Raw genomic sequence first — 20867 nt, forward strand, 5'->3', positions numbered from 1 at the left:
TCTCATTAGGAGCATGCCCCGACGTTGTCAAGCATGCATACAAGCTCGTGGGGGGCACACAAGATACTGAAAAGCATTTTGAGTAGCAGAAATTACGTTTTTGAAAAAATGGACTAGCCTGCTACATCTTCATTTCACTCTGATTTTAGGGTGTCTACACAATTGAGCCCTCTGTAGGCAGAAAACTTTTATTTCCATTAAAAGACTTGGCATCCTTTTGTTCCTAAGACATTGCCCTGTCGTTATTTGTATAGATATCCAACTTCATATTGAGATCTGATGTATCTAATGTGTTTCTTTAAAGTGTTCCTTTAATTTTTGTGAGCAGTATATTTCATTTTTTGTAGGTGTCACATAACATTTTACAAGGGGTGAAATACATTATCTAAAATTTACAAACTCTGTTGCTGAAGTTGATCTTGCTCTGTTACCTGATTCTCATGAATTTAACAAATTGCTAAAATATTAAAACAAACAATTTTGCTGATGTATACCCTGAGGTGAGCAGCATGTCACAACTGAGTGAATCTGCTTTAATCAAATGTCTTACCTTCTTCAAGCCACATACAACAAGACTCAGTAACATTGGATATCTGGGTTTAAGCTCATTCTATGATGTATAGTAGTCTATGATTAGTCAATCATATTACATGTCACAGCTGTACATAACACACAAGAAATAAACTGCTCCTGCTCATCTTTATGCATCGTTACGTAGAACGTTCAAGTCAAATTTTTATCACATTTTTGACTCTACTGAGAATAACGTGTTGAATGAAGTACTTGATGCTATGCTTGATTTGTAAGTATTGCTTTTAGTATAATCCTGAAGCAACACAGTGTGCAGCTCGTACGTCATGGCTTCAATTACCACAGTCGGACTCTTGTCTGCTGCACTGTTTCCTTATGTTAGATGTGCTCTTTCATACCATCCTAACTCCTCCAACCCCAACAAAATAGATCGATTGCGCAGTGTGATATTCTTTTATCCAGATTTTGATTGATCATGACACTGGACGCACCCATGAAATTCAGAAACGAGAACAATTACAAACAGGAAATAAAATCATGCACAGCATTGTTTATTCCTTTGGTGGTAGAGGGGGTGAGACAGATAAAACTGTGAGCAAGTCTTATGTGCTTATGACCCAATAACTGCTACCTGTGACTCAAAACAGTTTGAGAAACACTGGTTTAGTTGTATGTGTCTATATGACTCTCTCTGTGCTCTGGACTGCTTGTTTCCAACCCTGTGCCCAGGTCGAACAACAAAGGCATTGTCCCCACTACCGTACCCCAGCACTAGAAAAAGATGGTATGAAAATGTATGTACTTAGTATATTCCAGATGTGAAATGTAAGGAAAAAAGCAACACCAACAGGAAAAATAAAAAGATGAAAACACACGGAATGTCTGTGGGGCAACTGAAACAGACAGTACCAGAAGATGTGTGAATTGCAGCACAAAAACCCAATCTAGTGTACAAAATTCAAGTTTCCTTTGTGTCTACTGGTAAACAGAAATTGTTTTGATGATATGCATAAAAAATAATTTTGAAAGTATAAGTTTGAATGAGTACATAATTTTACTTACAAATTGTTTACCTGTTGCTTCAGTGTGATATATAGTATACTAGCAAAATACCCGTGCTTTGCAGCAGCGAAGTACTGCCTTAAAATTTTTATTAAGAAGAAAACTAAACCTTTTTAAACTGAGGGAAAATATACCAATAATTATTTAAGGATCTCTTTGTATGCCACGTTGTCAGTTCGGCCCTCCAGTTGTAATATGACCAAGCTGTGCACTGAGCTTACTCTTGAGCATGCAACGTACAGTTGGGCATGTGAAAAGCAATCTTGCCTCAAATCTCACAGCTTGGATTGCTGCTGTCATAATCGGTTTGATTTTCATTGTTTGTTTCAATTACGTTAATATTTGCAGGACTTGTTGTGTTGAAGTGACATTTGGCATCTGTCAAGCGTTGTAAGCATACAACCAGTTTCATCGATAACTTCGCATCCAGCTTTTGAGAGTTTAAACATTCATAAACATCAAAGTGTCCACTACTCAATTCGTCACCTGTGAATCTAAGATGTTTAAGAGGCATTGGCGGGTGTCCAAAGGTGTAAAATATTTGGCCATTTTGGTACACTTGAAAGCAACAACCGAACAATTCAGCGGCAGCCATCAACTCATATGCAGAACCATATGTGAAGGGCTTAAGCATTTCACTCTTATAGTGCTCCTGTGTAGTATAATTATCTCCTGTACCGTCATCAGTCCACACCTTGAACCTGTCCCAGTCATTCACTAAATAAGACACAATGTTCCTCCGGATATCAAGACTGAGCCTGATATGGCCGTGCAATATGTAACACAGAGAATGGAAAAGGCATCTCCGGGCATGGAAACCACTCGGTAAGTGACAGTTCTTTGATCGATGGTGATTACCTCGCTAGACATGTTAATGGGGGTACGGTTGGAATGATAAAGGAAATGGGTACCTGAACAATGTAAACTAAGTCTAAAATACCTATACAATAACTATAATCGTAATAAACGAACAATAAAACAGCGGAGAAGCCATGGATTAAATAAAAAGGCTGCAGTTATCAGCAGGGAGACGTGAATACCGTGGCAAAGCAAGGAAGGGAATGAAGAGACCGGAGCGACGGACGGCCTTATATAGGCAGGCAGCAAACAATGTGGAAGGCGTGGGGATGGGGGACCCAATGCCACCTCACAAATCGACCGAGCTGCAGGCTATATGTACATAAGTAGGATTCAGTTAGCGTTGGGAACCCGTGTACTAAATTTCTTGAAGATGGGCCCATAAGTAACAAAGACCGTTGGAATGTTCAATATGGTGGGCGACAGTGATGTCATACCACCGATATAAGTACGTACATCGGTTTCGGTTAGCGCAGGGATGCCGTCTACCAAATTTCGTGAAGATGGGGCCATAAATAAGAAAGTTTAACAAAGCGACGTTGTCGACCATTATTACCGTTACGCGTAGAATTTCGAAATGAAACCTGCTTAACTTTTGTAAGTAAGCTGTAAGGAATGAGCCTGCCAAATTTCATCCTTCTACCTACACAGGAAGTTGGAGAATTAGTGATGAGTGAGTCAGTGAGGGCAACAAAGACCGTTGGAAAGTTCAATATGGCGGCCGACAGTGGTGTCATACCACCGAAATAAGTACGTACATTGGTTTCAGTTAGCGCAGGGAAGCCGCCTACCAAATTTCGTGAAGATGGGGCCATAAATAAGAAAGTTTAATATGGCGGACGTTGTTGACCGTTACGCGTAGAATTTCGAAATGAAACATGCTTAACTTTTGTAAGTAAGCTGTAAGGAATGAACCTGCCAAATTTCAGCCTTCTATCTACATGGGAAGTTGGAGAATTAGTGATGAGTGAGTGAGTGAGTCAGTCAGTGAGGGCTTTGCCTTTTATTAGTATAGATTTAGCATATGTATTTAATTTTCTTTCCTACAAAAAAAAAAATCCTCCCACACACACACACACACACACACGGTACTGCAATACTTGTTTTAAGAGATTGTTTAGGTGCCAGAGACTAAATATTTTCAAAAGGAGACACTGTGCTTCCAAATACAGGGACACCTTGTGACAAAGAGTATAACTTTGCAGTGTTATGGGATATAACATCTAAACCTGATACAATGATATGTGACAGACTTGGGCACAAAAGAAAATTGATTCCAGAATATTGCATCATGAACTGTGTTTTTGATTAAGTACTGTAAAATCCAGGTTTTTGGAGAGAAATCCCTAAAATGACATTTTTTAAATGTTTTATTTAGTTGATATTGGTGTAAACGAAGGTTTTTAATCAAATAAATACTTTCCATTGAAAGCTACACAAATATCCTGTCTGGACATGTGAATCAAAACAAAGTTTTGATCGAAACAAGTTTAAACAACCATGTGGAAAATTGCACCTGTAATTTAAATAATAGAAGATACAAATTTAGGCTTTTGTTTGCAGCTGTGCATAACCAACTAAAACAAGCCACTTTTGAAACAATAGTGGTATGCTGTTACACACAATTTTACTAAAACACTGTGGGATTTCTTTTTCAGGTTTGCAAGCCAATTTAAAAAAAAAAAAAAAAAAAAAAAACCAAACAGGTTCACATTGTATGACTCATTTTTTTTGCAAATCTTGAAACAACAACAGCTGCAATGTCAAGGTGACTGAAAATAAATGAGAACCGTTCACTTTTAACCATTATGGATTTCTTTCAGAACAGCCTGTATTATTAGGTGTTTGTATACAATGCACATAACAGTTGATTGCTCCTTAGTATTTTTGGTTGTTTTGTTTTTACTTCCAACCAGTACTTTTACAAAACACTTTTAAAACATACTGTAATGTTTCCTATCCCTTAAAATTGAAGGTTTCCTTTCCATTCTAAACCATCAAAAATGCATCCCCAGTACCAACATGACACATTTCAAATGCAGTAGTGAATGGCGCCATGAGGACACCTACTGATGCACACATACTGTAACTATGTAACAAAGAAATACGAAACCACCTCAAAATTATCAATTTTATTATTATCATCATCATCAAAGACCATATCTAACCTGGATTGGGTGATGCAGTATGCGGAAGATACTGTACATGATGTTTGTCATTTTTCACTTTCTTAAAGTGAATCTACATGCTTTATTATTTATTATGAATTTAAATAATAATCATAGAGTAGTCAATGAAATGTAATAGACATTAATGTGTGGCTGACAAAATTTCCAATTTAAAGGTTTCAAAAGTGCAGTGACTAATTGTTGAATGATGTGGTCACACCAATCAAATTGAGACTACCGTATATTTCATGTCCCCCTAACATTTGACCTCTGTAGTCCTAATATAACCCCTGTAAAGCAGAAATGGACTGTTACTTTGCTAAGTGGGCTAATATTGGTATCACATGCGATCAAGGAACCACAAGATAAGATTTAAGGACAAAGAAACATTTTAATGTTATATTTAATAAATAAAATTATTCATCTAAATTTTAAAAATACAACTTACCACCACATTCATGAACCACATACAATGCAAATTCATCAGCACCATTTTCTACCTAAAAGCATAAAAATTAAATAATATCTCCAAGTTATTTCTTAGAAAAAAGGTCTATAATTAAACTTTGTTGCATGCATATGTAATCTGCAGTTTCATAATGAAAATGAAAAGGATACAGTATGCTTACATACATCTGAAAATGTATACCATAATATAAATACTTTATATTATGATCATATGTAAAGCCAGGAACAAACAACATTGAGCAGGATCAGCTGCTATACAGATTTAAAACTGTCCTGCTTAAGATGAGCAAGTATTATATCAGTTGTATAAACGTTACTGTGCTGACTTAAAATTACCAGGAGAAAAGATTTTTAAAAAAAAAAAAACACAAACACAGTAAACCAAAAATCACAAAAGAAAGTACACAAATAAATTAAATCTCAGATAAATTAGAGATGTGTAGTCATGACATCATTACACCATCCCAGAGAATTTTATGATGTGTTATTACCATGGTAATGAGATGTGAAATCCTCAAAATTGCAGCACCCACTGGAAAAACAAATGGGTGTTGCAAATAACGTTACAATATTATAAAATTTTTAATAAAGGAAACTAAATGTCAGAGACAGACTGGGTCAGAAAACCCCAGAAAAAGTTGTATATATAAACTAATTTTTAAAGTTTCAAGAAGTTAAAAAAAAAAAAAATTTAAATATAAAGATGAATTACAAGACAACTGCCTTAAGCAAAGAACAAAGCAAAATCCATCCATCCATCCATCAATCCATTACCCAACCCGCTATATCCTAACTACAGGGTCTGCATAATTAAATTAGATTTGCTTCCATTTGTTTTACCAAATTCTTCTGTGATTTAAAATTAAGGATTTTGCACTAAATGTTGTGGCTTAAAAACATGCTCATAAAATGCAAACAACATACAACCAAACTATATTTTATACAGTACTGTTCTATGGTAAAAAAAAAAATTCTAACATGGGGAGTAACTTGCTCAGGGTCAAACTGAGGACTGAACAGACAATCTTGTGGTTTACAGTCTATAACTTAGCCTTTTAGGTTGTTTTAGAAGTTATTAAATACAAATTAATTTTTGTAAGTACATTAAATATAGTTTAACATGCTACCAGAACTTCTTAAATTAGGCTCTGAAAAAGCTTATCTTCTTAGAACAAATACTTGATTATGTACATTTATTATGCTTTAAGGTGTTACAAGAATATCACACACACTCAGGTTATGAGCAATATTCCAACAGCTTTTAAACATAGTATACCACTACAAAACCTGTTGAAATATGATTTTGTCATCAACACAGACTCATTACATTTTCAAACAGGCTTATGTTTAGCAGGGATGTGTTAACATATTGTACTTACTCTGAATTTGTTGAGCAGTAAATTCAGAACCTGTGGTGTAGTCATAGTGCTGTTAACTCTGACATTAGTAACCGATCCATATGCTGGAGTAAACACTGAAGTCTACAACAGAGAAGTAACATTAAATAATAAAATTAAAAACAAACAAGCACACAAATATCTAAAAAAAATTGCTCAAAATGTGTTTATTACCGATACATTTTTTAAAATGAGTACTGCCACATTCTGGAATAATGAGTATGCCTAGTTTCTAAAAAAGTAAACATGTTGCTATACAGAACAGATCTTTATGTAAATTGATTAAGCAACAGATAATTATAAAGGTATCATGAATTCAAACCCACATTAAAAAAAAATGTAGCAGCATTAAACATAGATAATGAATAGAAGGTGCTGTTCGTTTATGTTAGACTAGCCGTCCCCCACAGCTTCGTCGGGATAGTTGTGAAACAGGACAAACTTTAAAAAGCAATAAGCAAACAGGTATCACTAGCTAAGCGGAGGCAAGGTCCGCTCCAAAATGTGGCATGAGATAGAACGATTCGAACGGAGGCTGGCATGTGGATGAGGAGGGCCCAACCCGGCTCCCCTCTCCTGACTTCATGGTTCCCCCTCCTCTCAGCCCGCAGCCACAGTCTCGGAACAGTGTGAACATATCACTCCTGCAAGCGAATTATGATTCTTAGCGTGATGAGAGAAGTCGCAAAAATCAACCAAAATATTCAAGCAAATTCCAGAAAAAAACCCAATCTAAACCCGTTAAGTAGTTCTCTCATACGCTAGCTAAGTGGATACGCCCCGAGGCTGAAACGTAAGTGAGAAGGCCACCCGTGTCTCTCGGATTTGTGTAAATAAATCAGTACCACAAGCAAACTATGATTTTTAGCTCATTGAGAGAAGTCGCAAAATGAACTGGAATGCTGAATTAAATTAAAGAAAAAAACCTAAATCTGTTAAGTAGAGGACAGACATACATTGGATTTTTATAATATATGATCAGCATTGGTATGCTTTTAATATGTGAAAATTAATTAAAACCCTTGCAAAAATTAAATATTTTTCAGTTTTCCGGTTTTTGAAACTATTGATTGCAGCAACCTCTTGTTAGACAACAGAATGACAACAAGTTATTATTCTTTCATACTTGCCAGATTTTAGTTTGTTTTCCATCAAAAGCAAAAAAAAATTCTTGTATACATTCTATAAATGCATTCTCAAAGCTCTTCCTTTTGCCAAATTCTCTATAAATTCATGAACAGGAAAAAACACTCTAAAACACCAACTGTTTCCCTGACATCCTTGACAGCAGCCTCAGCTTTGGTATCAGTTCAGACCAGAAGTTCAAGCTACAGTTTATTAACAACAGAATAGCTTCTTAAAAGCTTACAATTAAATTTCCATCTAGGAGTCAGAAAAAATTGCCATCAGTTCATTAAATTTAATAAAATTATTCTCTTAATAGGCTTAATAGCCATGTATGCTGCTACATTTAAGTGTCAAAGTATCAAGCAAATTATGATGAATATCATTTCTTTCATTATCTCAATAATAACTGGGACACATTTGTTAAGACTTATTATTGGTAGATGTATACCATAATGAAATACTCAAATACACTGCATATGCTTTATAAAATCCATGAGGTAAATGTGATTGTCACCACAACATAATAAAAAAAAAAAACATTCTTAAACTACTTCTCACTAAAGTTTATTCAGTCTTGATGTACTCTTTTCTTATTTATTTTTTAAATTTTATTTAAAGCATATAACTTTCCATACCCCACACATGAGAAAGAGTGGAAGGCCAACAACCAGAGCAAAACTGTTAAGAGTAGTATTTTGGATTTTTAAATGGAAGGGACTTTAAGATGTTTTTATATATTATATAAATTTTGTTTGAGTCCCCAAAACTGATCAATAACTCTTTTGGAATAGAAATAGGTGGGAGGTGAGGAAAACTGGGATTTTGTTTGGCAAAGTTTCTAATTTGGAGATAGTGGAAAAATTGTGGTGATGGGAGATTAAATTTGGAGTATAATTGCTCATAGGATGCAAAGACATTATTTATATACAAATTTCTAAATGATTTAGTCCCATACGTTTTCCAAACTTTAAAAACTGTGTAAGTTCGAGAGGGTGGAAAAAGGTGGTTATCATGTAGAAATATCACAGATAAGATAATTCCTAACTTAAAGTGCTTCCTACATGGGTTCCATATTCTGAGTGAATGACGGACAATTGGGTTGTTAGCATATTGATGATACCTTACATTTACTGGAGTACAAAGCAAGGAATATAAAGAAGCACTTCAGGATTTAATTTCTATTGCAGACCAAGCTAGTGTGTGTTCATCTATTTTTTGTCAATGTCCAGGTTTTTACAGCTTGTATGTTTGCTGGCCAGTAATAAAATTAATAATTAGGTAGAGCCATGCTGCCTTTTGATGAGTTTTTGAATTCCAAATAAATGAGGTTATGATTGAATCTAATTTCTTAAAAAAATATTAGTTAATGTATATGGGGATGTTTTGAAATAGGAACAGAAGCTTAGGGAGGATATTCATCTTCACAATGTTAATTCTTCCTGCTAAAGAAAGACCATCTATGGATGTCTTATTTAGGTTTTTCCATGCAAACAGCACAATTTTGTTGAAAAAGCGCTTTAATTTCTACTTGTTACATTTACCCCATAGTATTTAAACTGATCTGCAATGATGAAAGGGAAGGTGTCCAATCTAATGTTTGCTAGAGAATTCACTGGAAAAAGCACACTTTTGTTCAAGTTAATTTTAAGTCCAGATATTCTTAGAAAATCTGCTAGTGCTGTTAGGGCTGTAGGCATGGAATTTTATGAGTCTGATATATACAGTACTATATCATCTGCATATAGTGATATTTTCTGTTCAAGTCCTGCTCTGAAAATCCCCTTTATCTCTGATGTATTTCGAAAGTAAACCGCCAATGGCTCAATGGTGATTGCAAATAGCAGTGGAGACAGGGGGCATCCTTGTCTAGTACCACATTCTACTTTGAAGTAATCTGAAATAATGTTGTTACTACAAATTGAAGCTTATGGAATGGTATACTGTAGTTTGATTCATGCACATATGTTCAGGCCAAGTCCAGATTTATGCAAAGTGGTGAACAGGTATTCCCATTCAACCATATACTCCCTTTTCTGTAAGGTTGGAAGCATGTGCTGATAGCGCATTGCTGCACCCACCACATGACGAACCACCTGGATTGGGACCCAAGTTCAGTGGATGACACCTCAGCACCACACTGGAACAGTGTGAGTTTTTTGCAGTAGCTGGAATGCCAATCCTGTCACCAATCCCTAAACTTTCCGTATAAGTTGGAGGACCTACTTGCAGGGCTGACTGCAGATTAATGCCATACCCAGGAAGAACATTCTGTGACTTTCTTTTAAAATGGTTTTGGGAAGCTCCTTCAGCCCAAAGGCTCACATCAATTTGGGCACTTGCCTCTTCTTTGTTTAATTGTTCAAAGAGACATTTTTACTGAATGTTCCATCTATAATGTTGCTTTTTTCTTTTACCTCATTGCTCTCTCTGTTATACTACCTTGTTGTTTTTATTTTCTCTTTCATTCAGTGAAATGTGAAGATTGTCTAAAGTCTTCAGTTCATTAAATATTTGCTATTAGCTTTAAAAAGCAACTGACAACAACACCGTTGTTGCTCTATTTATTTAATTGACCAGCTTTTGGCAACACTAAAATGTTGGGCATGAAATAAAAATGTTTTAACGATCGAAGTCTGTGGCTTAAAGGGTCATTTTAACATTTTCAATCTTTTGTACTAAGCAATCTTTATATTAAAAAAATAAAATTCTTCATACCTTTTTACAGTTTAACCTCCAGAAAACATAGTTCTCACACCAAATCCCTTCCAACAATACACCGATGTATTTTTAATACTACTCAGTTTGCAAGTACCTTGTGGTTATAAAAGTGCCCATTGATGGAAAATCGATGTCTTTTAATTTTCTGCATTTCTCCTGGAGTTCGATATTTGCATCTTCTCTGAACATTCATGAAACTTGCATCACTTTTTGTTCTCATTAGTTGTGGTGTTTCCTCCTCTATCTCAGAATCTAAAATATATATATATAAAAAAAAATTAAAACAGAAATTGCACCAATCAACATCATTTTTATAAATTGTGTCTTCAGAATTGGTAGTTAAAATATTCCTTTTTTATAACTGAATAGAAATATACATTTTATTCTGCTGCTTTTTGTAAGTGATACAGAACAGTAGAAATGTAGGCAGTATGCTGCAGCTTCACAATAGTACTGGGAAAGGCATTTAATCTGGTTCTCTTCAGTACAACTCTATGTTTTCACTTTTTTCCCCCCGCAAAGACCTTTAGCACAGCATATGATTCTACCCAAAGTACTACTGGTACTACTGAATATTAGCATTAGATGTGCAGTAATTGACCTGTCTGAACCTGACAAGAAAAATGTCTGGCAAAACACATTCTGCATAGATATGGCCAAATAAAAATAATCAAAGTGAAATGTAAGTAAAACCATTTTTCATTACTAATTCTTTAAGAACTGTTTAATTTGTTTTCTTAAATGAATGTGGAATCAAACTTATTTTGTTCATGGTTTTGAATATCAGACAAGCAAAGGACTTACAGATTTTAAATGATTTTTCTTTATTAAAATAACTTACTTCTTACACCAACTGAGAGCAGTTCATTGTTTACAGAATTATTATTGGATTCAACAGCTTTCTCCACTGAAACATTATGTGCAGATCTTTCATTTCTGTTTGAGAAAGAAAAAGGTACATTTCTAAATCTCCCATTTACACTTCTAAAGTATATAGCATGCTGCAAATCATTGGCACACACAAATGTGACCATGCAATGAGAAAATAAAGCCACTAAAGCTTTTGGCTGTCAAATCTTAGTAACTATTTTATCTCTCTATTATAATAAAAAAAATCTTGGGACGAGACGTGATTTTTGGAATGAAGTCCTGCGAGACATAACATGAAATACTTTAAAGTCACATCATACTTACAACCATTTTCAAACAAGACCACGGTCATCTAACCTCTCAGTCGTGTGAATGCTTTTGTCAGACACACTTCCTGCACTCTCAACTTATAAATTTTATCAGAACAATAGTTTTATATGTTATAGATGAAATGTCAATGACTAAGCGAAGAAGAAAGAGCAGCGCATTGAAAAGAAACCTAAAAGCGTTGGACAGAAAAGAATACAATAAAGAACAATAATAATCTATGTGCAAATTCTGAAAATAAGTAAAGTAATAATCAGCCAAGACCAAGTGGAACTGAAAACCTTGTAGGTCCAATCGGGGTCAGAGATAAAAGACAAAGCAGAACTTCATAAAGATGTTCAAAAATGTTGATGCAATACACAGGCAGAGCAGGTCAGAGATTATGAAAGTAGTGGAATTCGAAAGGCTCAAAAAACATTGGCACGATACATATGCAGAGGAAGTTAAAAGAATATGAAAGTAGTAAAATTAAAAAAAAAAAAAATAGTAAAGATTGCATTAGCGCTAACAAACGGAAATTACTCGGTGAAATAAAGGAAAGTAATAATCATTCCGGACCAAGTGGAATTGAAAATATAGCAGGTCCAAGCGAGGTCAGAAACAAAGGACAGAGTAGAAGACAAGTAGAACTTTGTAAAGAGGTTTAAAAACGTTGGCGTGATACACATGCAGAGCAAGTTACAGATTATGAAAGTAGTAAACAGAAATTTCAGTGATTGGCAATAATGGAGACAATGAGATTATTAGAAATAAACTTGATGCATTAGGATTAAAAGTCAAGACGGAGGTAAAGAACTTAGGGGTAACTTAACTGTAACCTAAATTTTAAATTGCATATTAATCAGACCACTAGGACAGCATTTTTTCACTTAAACATTGCAAAAGTTAGACCTCTTATATCATTGAAAGATTCTGAGAAATTCGTTCACGCTTTTGTTTTCAGTCGTCTAGATTACTGTTACGCACACCTCTCAGGACTACCCAAAAAACACATAAATCGTTTGCAACTAGTGCAGAATGCAGCTGCTAGAATCCTAACTAGCAAAAGAAAATCCGAGCACATTTCACCAGTTTTCATGTCACTACACTGGTTACCTGTGTCATTCAGAATTGACGTTAAAAATACTGCTTATGGTTTACAAAGCCTTAAATAATCTTGCTCCATTTTATATATCAGAATGTCTGACAGCTTATATTCCAAATCGTAACCTTAGATCCTCAAATGAGTGTCTGCTTAGAATTCCAAGAGCAAAACTTAAAAGAAGTGGTGAGGCAGCCTTCTGCTGTTATGCACCTAAAATCTGGAATAGCCTGCCAATAGGAATTTGCAAGGCTGATACGGTGAAGCACTTCAAAAAAACTTCTAAAAACACATTACTTTAACATGGCTTTCTGCTAACTTCACCTTCATCTAATCCTGATACTCTGTGTATTCAATTCATTATAATAACTACTCATGATGGCTCTAAAATCCGTACTGACCCCTACTCTCTCTTCTGTTTCTTTTCCCGGTTTTCTGTGGTGGTGATCTGCGCCATCACCACCTAATCAAAGCACCGTGATGTCCTACATTGATGGATTAAAATCCAGAAGTCTACGTGACCATCATCATCAAGTCTTTCCAAGAGAACCCTAAATACAAAGAGGACTGTTTCATTTAGGTTAGGTAGAATGCCTGGAACCCCTGCAGATTTTATTTTTTTTCTCCAGCCGTCTGGAGGTTTTTTTTTTTTCTGTCCTCCCTGGTCATCGGACCTTACTCTTATTCTATGTTAATTAGTGTTGTCTTATTTTAATTCTTACTTTGTCTTTTATTTCTCTCTTCTTCATCATGTAAAGCACTTTGAGCTACATTATTTGTATGAAAATGTACTATATAAATAAATGTTGTTGTAAAATTCGAAAAGAGATCGAATATATGGACATAGGTGACATGTTGGAAGTATGTAGATATTGTAAATCTTTAAAGTTTAAGTTGGAGACTTGTAGATTGTCCAATTCGTGTTGCCATTAGGGAAAAGTAGTGTTTCTTCCCAATGAAGAGGCGTATATGCGAGAATTAAAAGATTTGTTGTTTGGTGAATAGTGAAATCCACAAACACTACAGGCAAAATATCTGAGTCTACAATAATCTGTTCATGTTCGCATCATTCAATGCTCAAAACATAGATTTACACAATAATGGACCATATTCTATTAGAATCTGTGGTTCCACAACAATTAAAGCTACGACAAGCTTAATTTCGAAGAAACCAAAATTCGGTCATGCAAACTGGCTACTAGACATTGGCAAATTTTAAAATTCAAAATCTCACAATTAAAGAAGACTTACTATGGAAAAATCAAATCCCAAAGGATTATCAACAGAAGAAATGAGTATATGGGCAATCCTAGCAGCGAGAAACAATGAAGTCAAACAAATTAACGCGAAAATTGTCAATCGGTAACACGGCAAATTGATTAAATGCGTATCAATAGACTATGCTGAAGCAGCTGGTGGTGATATTGTGGAAGATGAAAACATCAATTTACTATCCCATAGATTATCAACAAGTGTAACACCATTCAGTCTCCCACCGGCTGAATTACTGTTGAAAGAAGGATGTATCGTAATGTTAGTGGGTAATTTATATATGAGTGATGGACCATGCAATGGGACAAGATTAGTTGTATTAAAAATTGGTTGAACAATTCTAACATGTAAAATTTTAACAGGCGACAAGAAAGGTAATGTAGTACATATTTCATGAATAACATTAGACACAAAAGGAGATCTTGAAATGCCATTGGTATTAAAACATTTAGTTTCCCATGAGAATAGCTTTTCCTATGACAATTAATAAATCACAGGGACAAATATTCAAAAAAGTCAGTTTATTTATAGAGAGAAAGAAACAATATTCACTCACGGGCAGTTATATGTTGTGTTATCACAATGCAAGTCCAAACACGGAATTAAAATTCTATGCGATCTTGAAGAAAAATTAATTTCAAATATTGTTTTTACTGAAGTTTTAAAGTAAAATTGAAAATAATGAATTTGTAACAATTCCCATTAAAATCTCTTTAAATTGTATATCTGGTTAACCAAACCCAGGGGTTGGCGAGTGAGGCGAGCAGGGGGCAGAGCCCCCTAGTATTTTAAAATAATTATTAGTCTCTTATATACTCTTATTTTTACAAATTAATAAACATTTAAATAATTAACATTTACAATTTATGTTTAGTGAACTAAATGCTCTAAACAGAATGTAAATATTTTAAACATTTTTCAAAAAAAAAAAACACCCAACATTCTGTGCTCTAATAGAGTGCAGTATGTATTTGTCTATATATCTATGCGTCTCTATCTATATCTAAAGATAAACAGATATACAGTATACAGATATAGTGAGAAAAAGCTCTGCGAGACCCTTTGGATGTTTCTGATTTTCTATATGAATTACTTCTAAATACAACAAACAAAAACTATACATTTATATTCCTTTAATGAATACAGTGTTTTGTTTAAATGTTCAAGGCCAGTGATAAAAAAACTGAAACTAGTACTGTACATTCAGTAACAAGTACAAACATCTTTATGTACAACATCTTCAAACATTATCTATTTGCTTATTGTGCTAACTGATGATTCACTGTTGGTTATTTTACTTACCTATGTCAGAACACTGTTTCTTCAGCTTTAAGTAATACCCATCTTCAAATACCGACTGATAAATTGACTAATATGAAGGTTCCTGCTGATTTAACTGTAATCCAACCTTGCCCTGTATAACATTGATCTGAGACAGGATGATTACATTACGTTACATTATCAAATATCCAGATAATTCCATGGTGATTGACTATGCACCCACAGCCAGTTCTGCGCAGCTGTATAAGGAGAGGGATAGTCATCATGTGCCGATTGTCAGAAAAAAACAAGCAGATGGCATTTTACTTCTAGAGAGCTAATTCTCTACATTTAACCTCCCATGGTTCTTGGAGAGGAGGTGGAAATAAAAACTGAAAAGAAATATAAGGCCTCCAGATTGATAGTGCTCTAAACTATTCTGAATGCAATCGCCTTTATTTCTCTCCTATAAAATCAGAATGAACAGGGACACCATGCTATCTTTTCATCAGAGCACTTTCAGCTTCATCCATCCATCAATCCATCCATTATCCAACCCGCTATCTTCTGATTAAATAGCTTGGCAATTCAAAATTGTAAGAAAAGTAACCTAAGTAGGTTACCAGAAAATCAGCCAAAATTAAAGCAGCTGGTGTGGATATCTTGAGAGCCATGTGCCAGGGATTGATTTTAAACCAGCAATTGTCTCAGTTAATGATAGCAGTAATTAATTTTGGTAAACTGGGGTGGACACTTTCCCAAAAGACCTACACAAACTGCTTTGGGTATTATTTTCTCCACACTGCTAGATATACACTGCATCTGGAAAGTATTCACAGCACATCACTTTTTTTGTTATGTTACAGCCTTATTCCAAAATGGATTCAATTCATTTTTTCCCTCAGAATTCTACACACAACACCCCATAATGACAACATGAAAAAATTTACTTGAGGTTTTTGCAAATTTATTAAAAATAAAAAAACTGAGAAATCACATGTACATAAGTATTCACAGCCTTTGCTCAATACTTTGTCAATGCACCATTGACAGCAATCACAGCCTCAAGTCTTTTTGAATATGATGCCACAAACTTGACACACCTATCCTTGGCCAGTTTCACCCATTCCTCTTTGCAGCACCTCTCAAGCTCCATCAGGTTGGATGGGAAGCATCGGTGCACAGCCACTTTAAGATCTCTCCAGAGATGTTCAATTGGATTCAAGTCTGGGCTCTGACTGGGCCACTCAAGGACATTCACAGAGTTGTCCTGAAGCCACTCCTTTGATATCTTGGCTGTGTGCTTAGGGCCGTTGTCCTGCTGAAAGATGAACCGTCGCCCCAGTCTGAGGTCAAGAGCGCTCTGGAGCAGGTTTTCATCCAGGATGTACATTGCTGTAGTCATCTTTCCCTTTATCCTGACTAGTCTCCCAGTTCCTGCCGCTGAAAAACATCCCCACAGCATGATGTGCTACCATACAGGCCTGATTGGTGGATTGCTGCAGAGATGGTTGTCCTTCTGGAAGGTTCTCCTCTCTCCACAGAAGACCTCTGGAGCTCTGACAGAGTGACCGTCGGGTTCTTGGTCACCTCCCTGACTAAGGTCCTTCTTCTCCGATCGCTCAGTTTAGATGGCCGGCCAGCTCTAGGAAGAGTCCTGGTGGTTTCGAACTTCTTCCACTTACGGATGATGGAGGTCACTGTGCTCATTGGGACCTTCAAAGCAGCAGAAATTTTTTTGTAACCTTCCCCCAGATTTGTGCCTCTAGACAATCCTGTCTCAGAGGTCTACAGATAATTCCTTTGACTTCATGCTTGGTTTGTGCTCTGACATGAACTTAACTGTGGGACCTAATATAGACAGTTGTGTGCCTTTCCAAATCATGTCCAATCAACTGAATTTACCACAGGTGGACTCCAATTAAGCTGCAGAAACATCTCAAGGATGATCAGGGGAAACAGGATGCACCTGAGCTCAATTTTGAGCTTCATGGCAAAGGCTGTGAATACTTATGTACATGTGCTTTCTCAATTTTTTAATTTTTAATACATTTGCAAAAACCTCAAGTAAACTTTTTTCACATTGTCATTATGGGGTGTTGTGTGTAGAATTCCAAGGAAAAATATGAATTTAATCCATTTTGGAATTAGGCTGTAACATAACAAAATGTGGAAAAAGTGCTGTGAAAGACTGGTAGAAAAGGAAAACAAATAAATAAAAATAAAGCGTACAGTCCACACAGCATAGTAAAGCCTGTGAAAATATATTTTTGCAATTATTCCTCTCTCATAATGCAAAACCAAAGACCAATGTTGTATTTTGGTAAATGATTAAATAAAAACCTTAATTCTTCACTTATAATTCAGTCTTTCAGAAAACCTCATTACTAGGTAGGAAGGGTACAAAATTTCTTTTAGTAGTGTTTTATCTGCCTCAATCAGAAGTGAAGGGGGCATAGATCTTTGTAACTCTATCCATTTCTAAGTTTATGAGCTTCAACAGCTCAACCTATGAAATCCTTTGAAATCTTTTTTTATAGAATCATTTTCATCTCTATTGTAAAGAGCAGGAAGCCAAAATGATGTGATTTTTTAAATTTAGCACAGAACCTCAAATGTTAAATGTTACATTATTGATTGGAATAATCTTTTCTAGAGATTGACATGTGTTTTAAATTCTTGACTTTGAACATGTAAACATGTGTTTAACAAAATAATGCAGCATAAAATATGGAGTGTTCTACTTGTATAATCAGCCCACAATTATCTATTACATTGGACTTAAAGTGTGATCTGATCTTCCTAATAAATGTTCCATTTATGCATAAATCCAAAAAAAGGGTTCACGATAATCCCCCCAAACCACTCATAACTGAAAATAATCTGAATGCAACATTATGTGAAGTTTTTCTTCAGGTAAATTAAATACATGTATTACTTATTTTGATTCAATTCAAGAAACATCTTGAAGCTCTACTTGTAGTAACATATCAACATTTTCCTCTGAGGTGATATATGATTTATTTTACAATAATTTGAATTTGAACATTTGCTATCTTCTAATGTAAAATTGTCATGACCACTGCTGTGAACAGTATTAAGTAAAATAAATATTTACACAACCATCTAGACCAGTAGTTTCTAATCCCAGTCCTGTGGCTACAGGTGTTTGTTCCCTACAGTTTTCACAATAACACAATTTAAGTATGTAATTGTTTACTAAGTTTGGATTTATTATTAAGATCAGAAATACAGTATTCATATTTTTGGCATAGTTTTAAAAATTTGTAATTCTCTTTGGTCATTTTCCTTTAACATTTTCTCTGAAGTTTGTTCCACATAATGACAATTAACAAGAAGTATAGTAGACATCATGGCAAATGAGTTACTGCTCTTTTCTAAATGTGGAATAAGAAAGAGACGAAAAAACCAGCAACTAATTAAACAATGTGATGAAAAAGAAAACAACTTTCTTATTATGAAACTGGTTGGAGCGAAAACCTGCAGCCATGAGCCCCCAGGACATGTATTGGAAACCACTAATGTAGACAGTTCAAATTTACAATGCTATGTTTAACTATGACGAAAAAACAAGAAAACCAACAAATAAAAAAAATCTCTGTAGTTAAAGCTTAAATTTATATTGATCTGCAATATTTAAAAAAAAAAAAAAAAATAGAGCATTTTAAAATGTACATATACTGTAATTTCCTTGCAAGGAAACAAAGCATCTTAAATAGATTTATTTTTCTAATGAAACATTTACATGGAAACGATATGCTGTATGTGTGGAATACTGATAAGAGAAACAGTCTTCAACTCCTATATAAAATTTTGTCTTACCTTAAGATCACAACATTACCCATTTCAGCAAAAAAATAAAAAATTATACAGTGGTGCTTGAAAGTTTGTGAACCCTTTAGAATTTAATATTTCTGCATAACTATGACCTAAAACATCATCAGATTTTAACTCGTCCTAAAAGTAGATAAAGAGAAACCAGTTAAACAAATGAGACAAAAATATTATACTTGGTTATTTATTTATTAAGGAAAATGATTGAATATTACATATTTGTGAGTGGCAAAAAGTATCTGAACCTTTGCTTTCAGTATCTGTGTGACCCCCCTTTGCAGCAATAACTGCAGCTAAACGTTTCCGGTAACTTTTAATCATTCCTGCACACCGGCTTGGAGGAATTTTAGCCCATTCCTCCGTACAGAACAGCTTCAACTCTGGGATGTTGGTGGGTTTCCTCACATTAACTGCTCGCTTCAGGTCCTTCCACAACATTTCGATTGGATTAAGGTCAGGACTTTGACTTGGCCATTCCAAAACATTAACTTTATTCTTCTTTAACCATTCTTTGGTAGAACGACTTGTGTGCTTAGGGTCGTTGTCATGCTGCATGACCCAGCTTCTCTAGACAGATGTCCTGACATTTTCCTTTAGAATTCACTGATATAATTCAAAATTCATTGTTCCATCAATGAAGGCAAGCTGTCCTGTCCCAGATGCAGCAAAACAGGCCCAAACCATGATACTACCACCACCACGTTTCACAGATGGGATAAGGTACTTATGCTGGAATGCAGTGTTTTCCTTTCTCCAAACATAATGCTTTTCATTTAAACCAAAAAGTTCTATTTTGGTCTCATCCGTCCAAAAAACATTCTTCCAATAGCCATCTGGTTTGTCCAAATGATCTTTAGCAAACTGCAGACGAGCAGCAATTTTTTTTTGGAGAGCAGTGGCTTTCTCCTTGCAACCCTGCCATGCACACCATTGTTGTTCAGTGTTGGTGGGCTCATGAACATGAACATTAGCCAATGTGAGAGAGGCCTTCAGTTGCTTAGAAGTTACCCTGGGGTCCTTTGTGACCTCGCCGACTATTACACGCCTTGCTCTTGAAGTGATCTTTGTTGGTCAACCACACTTGGGGAGGGTAACAATGGTATTGAATTTCCTCCATTTGTACACAATCTGTCTGACTGTGGATTGGTGGTGTCCAAACTCTTTAGAGGTGGTTTTGTAACCTTTTCCAGCCTGATGAGCATCAACAACTCTTTTTCTGAGGTCCTCAGAAATCTCCTTTGTTCGTGCCATGATACACTTCCACAAACATGTGTTATGAAGAGCAGACTTTGATAGATCCCTGTTCTTTAAATAACACAGGGTGGCCACTCACACCTGATTGTCATCCCATTGAATGAAAACACCGGACTCTAATTTCACCTTCAAACTAACTGCTGATCCTAGAGGTTCACACACTTTTGCCACTCACAAATATGTAATATTCCATCATTTTTCTCAATAAATAAATGACCAAGTATAATATTTTTGTCTCATTTGTTTAACTGGTTTCTCTTTATCTACTTTTAGGACTTGAGTGAAAATCTGATGATGTTTTAGGTCATATTTATGCAGAAATATAGAAAATTCTAAAGGGTTCACAAACTTTCAAGCACCACAGTAATATTTAAAGTTGGATACAGGGTGCTATGTGTGGGAGAGGGATTATTTGTACTAACGAACAAATAGTATTTCCATTCAGAACGTTTATAATACACATCAAAAATAGCAAAGACAATTCTCCATAAAAGAAAAAAAAATCCCAAGGTTCCCTAGTCATTAAAGAATATGTTTTGTGAATTATAATGTCAAAATAAATTTCATTATGGAGAACTTTTGCATATCTAACCACTCTCAAAGCTGACCTAGTTTCCT

The 20867-nt window shown here is 35.2% G+C and overlaps 1 protein-coding gene across 1 annotated transcript in view; it reads right to left on the minus strand.

Moving 5' to 3' along the window:
- The window catches only part of rassf4a (Ras association domain family member 4a), a 120413-nt gene that overhangs the window by 25076 nt on the left and 74470 nt on the right, over positions 1 to 20867 (minus strand). Inside the window, exons 6-9 of the mRNA XM_039773745.1 lie at positions 11172 to 11266; positions 10425 to 10582; positions 6467 to 6568; positions 5068 to 5119 (exon numbers count right to left, since the gene is read on the minus strand). Of these exons, the coding sequence (XP_039629679.1) occupies positions 5068 to 5119; positions 6467 to 6568; positions 10425 to 10582; positions 11172 to 11266 (407 nt within the window). The remainder of the gene's footprint in view (positions 1 to 5067; positions 5120 to 6466; positions 6569 to 10424; positions 10583 to 11171; positions 11267 to 20867) is intronic.

Source organism: Polypterus senegalus, chromosome 1, assembly GCF_016835505.1.
Source record: "Polypterus senegalus isolate Bchr_013 chromosome 1, ASM1683550v1, whole genome shotgun sequence".
Taxonomy (NCBI): Eukaryota; Metazoa; Chordata; class Cladistia; order Polypteriformes; family Polypteridae; genus Polypterus; species Polypterus senegalus.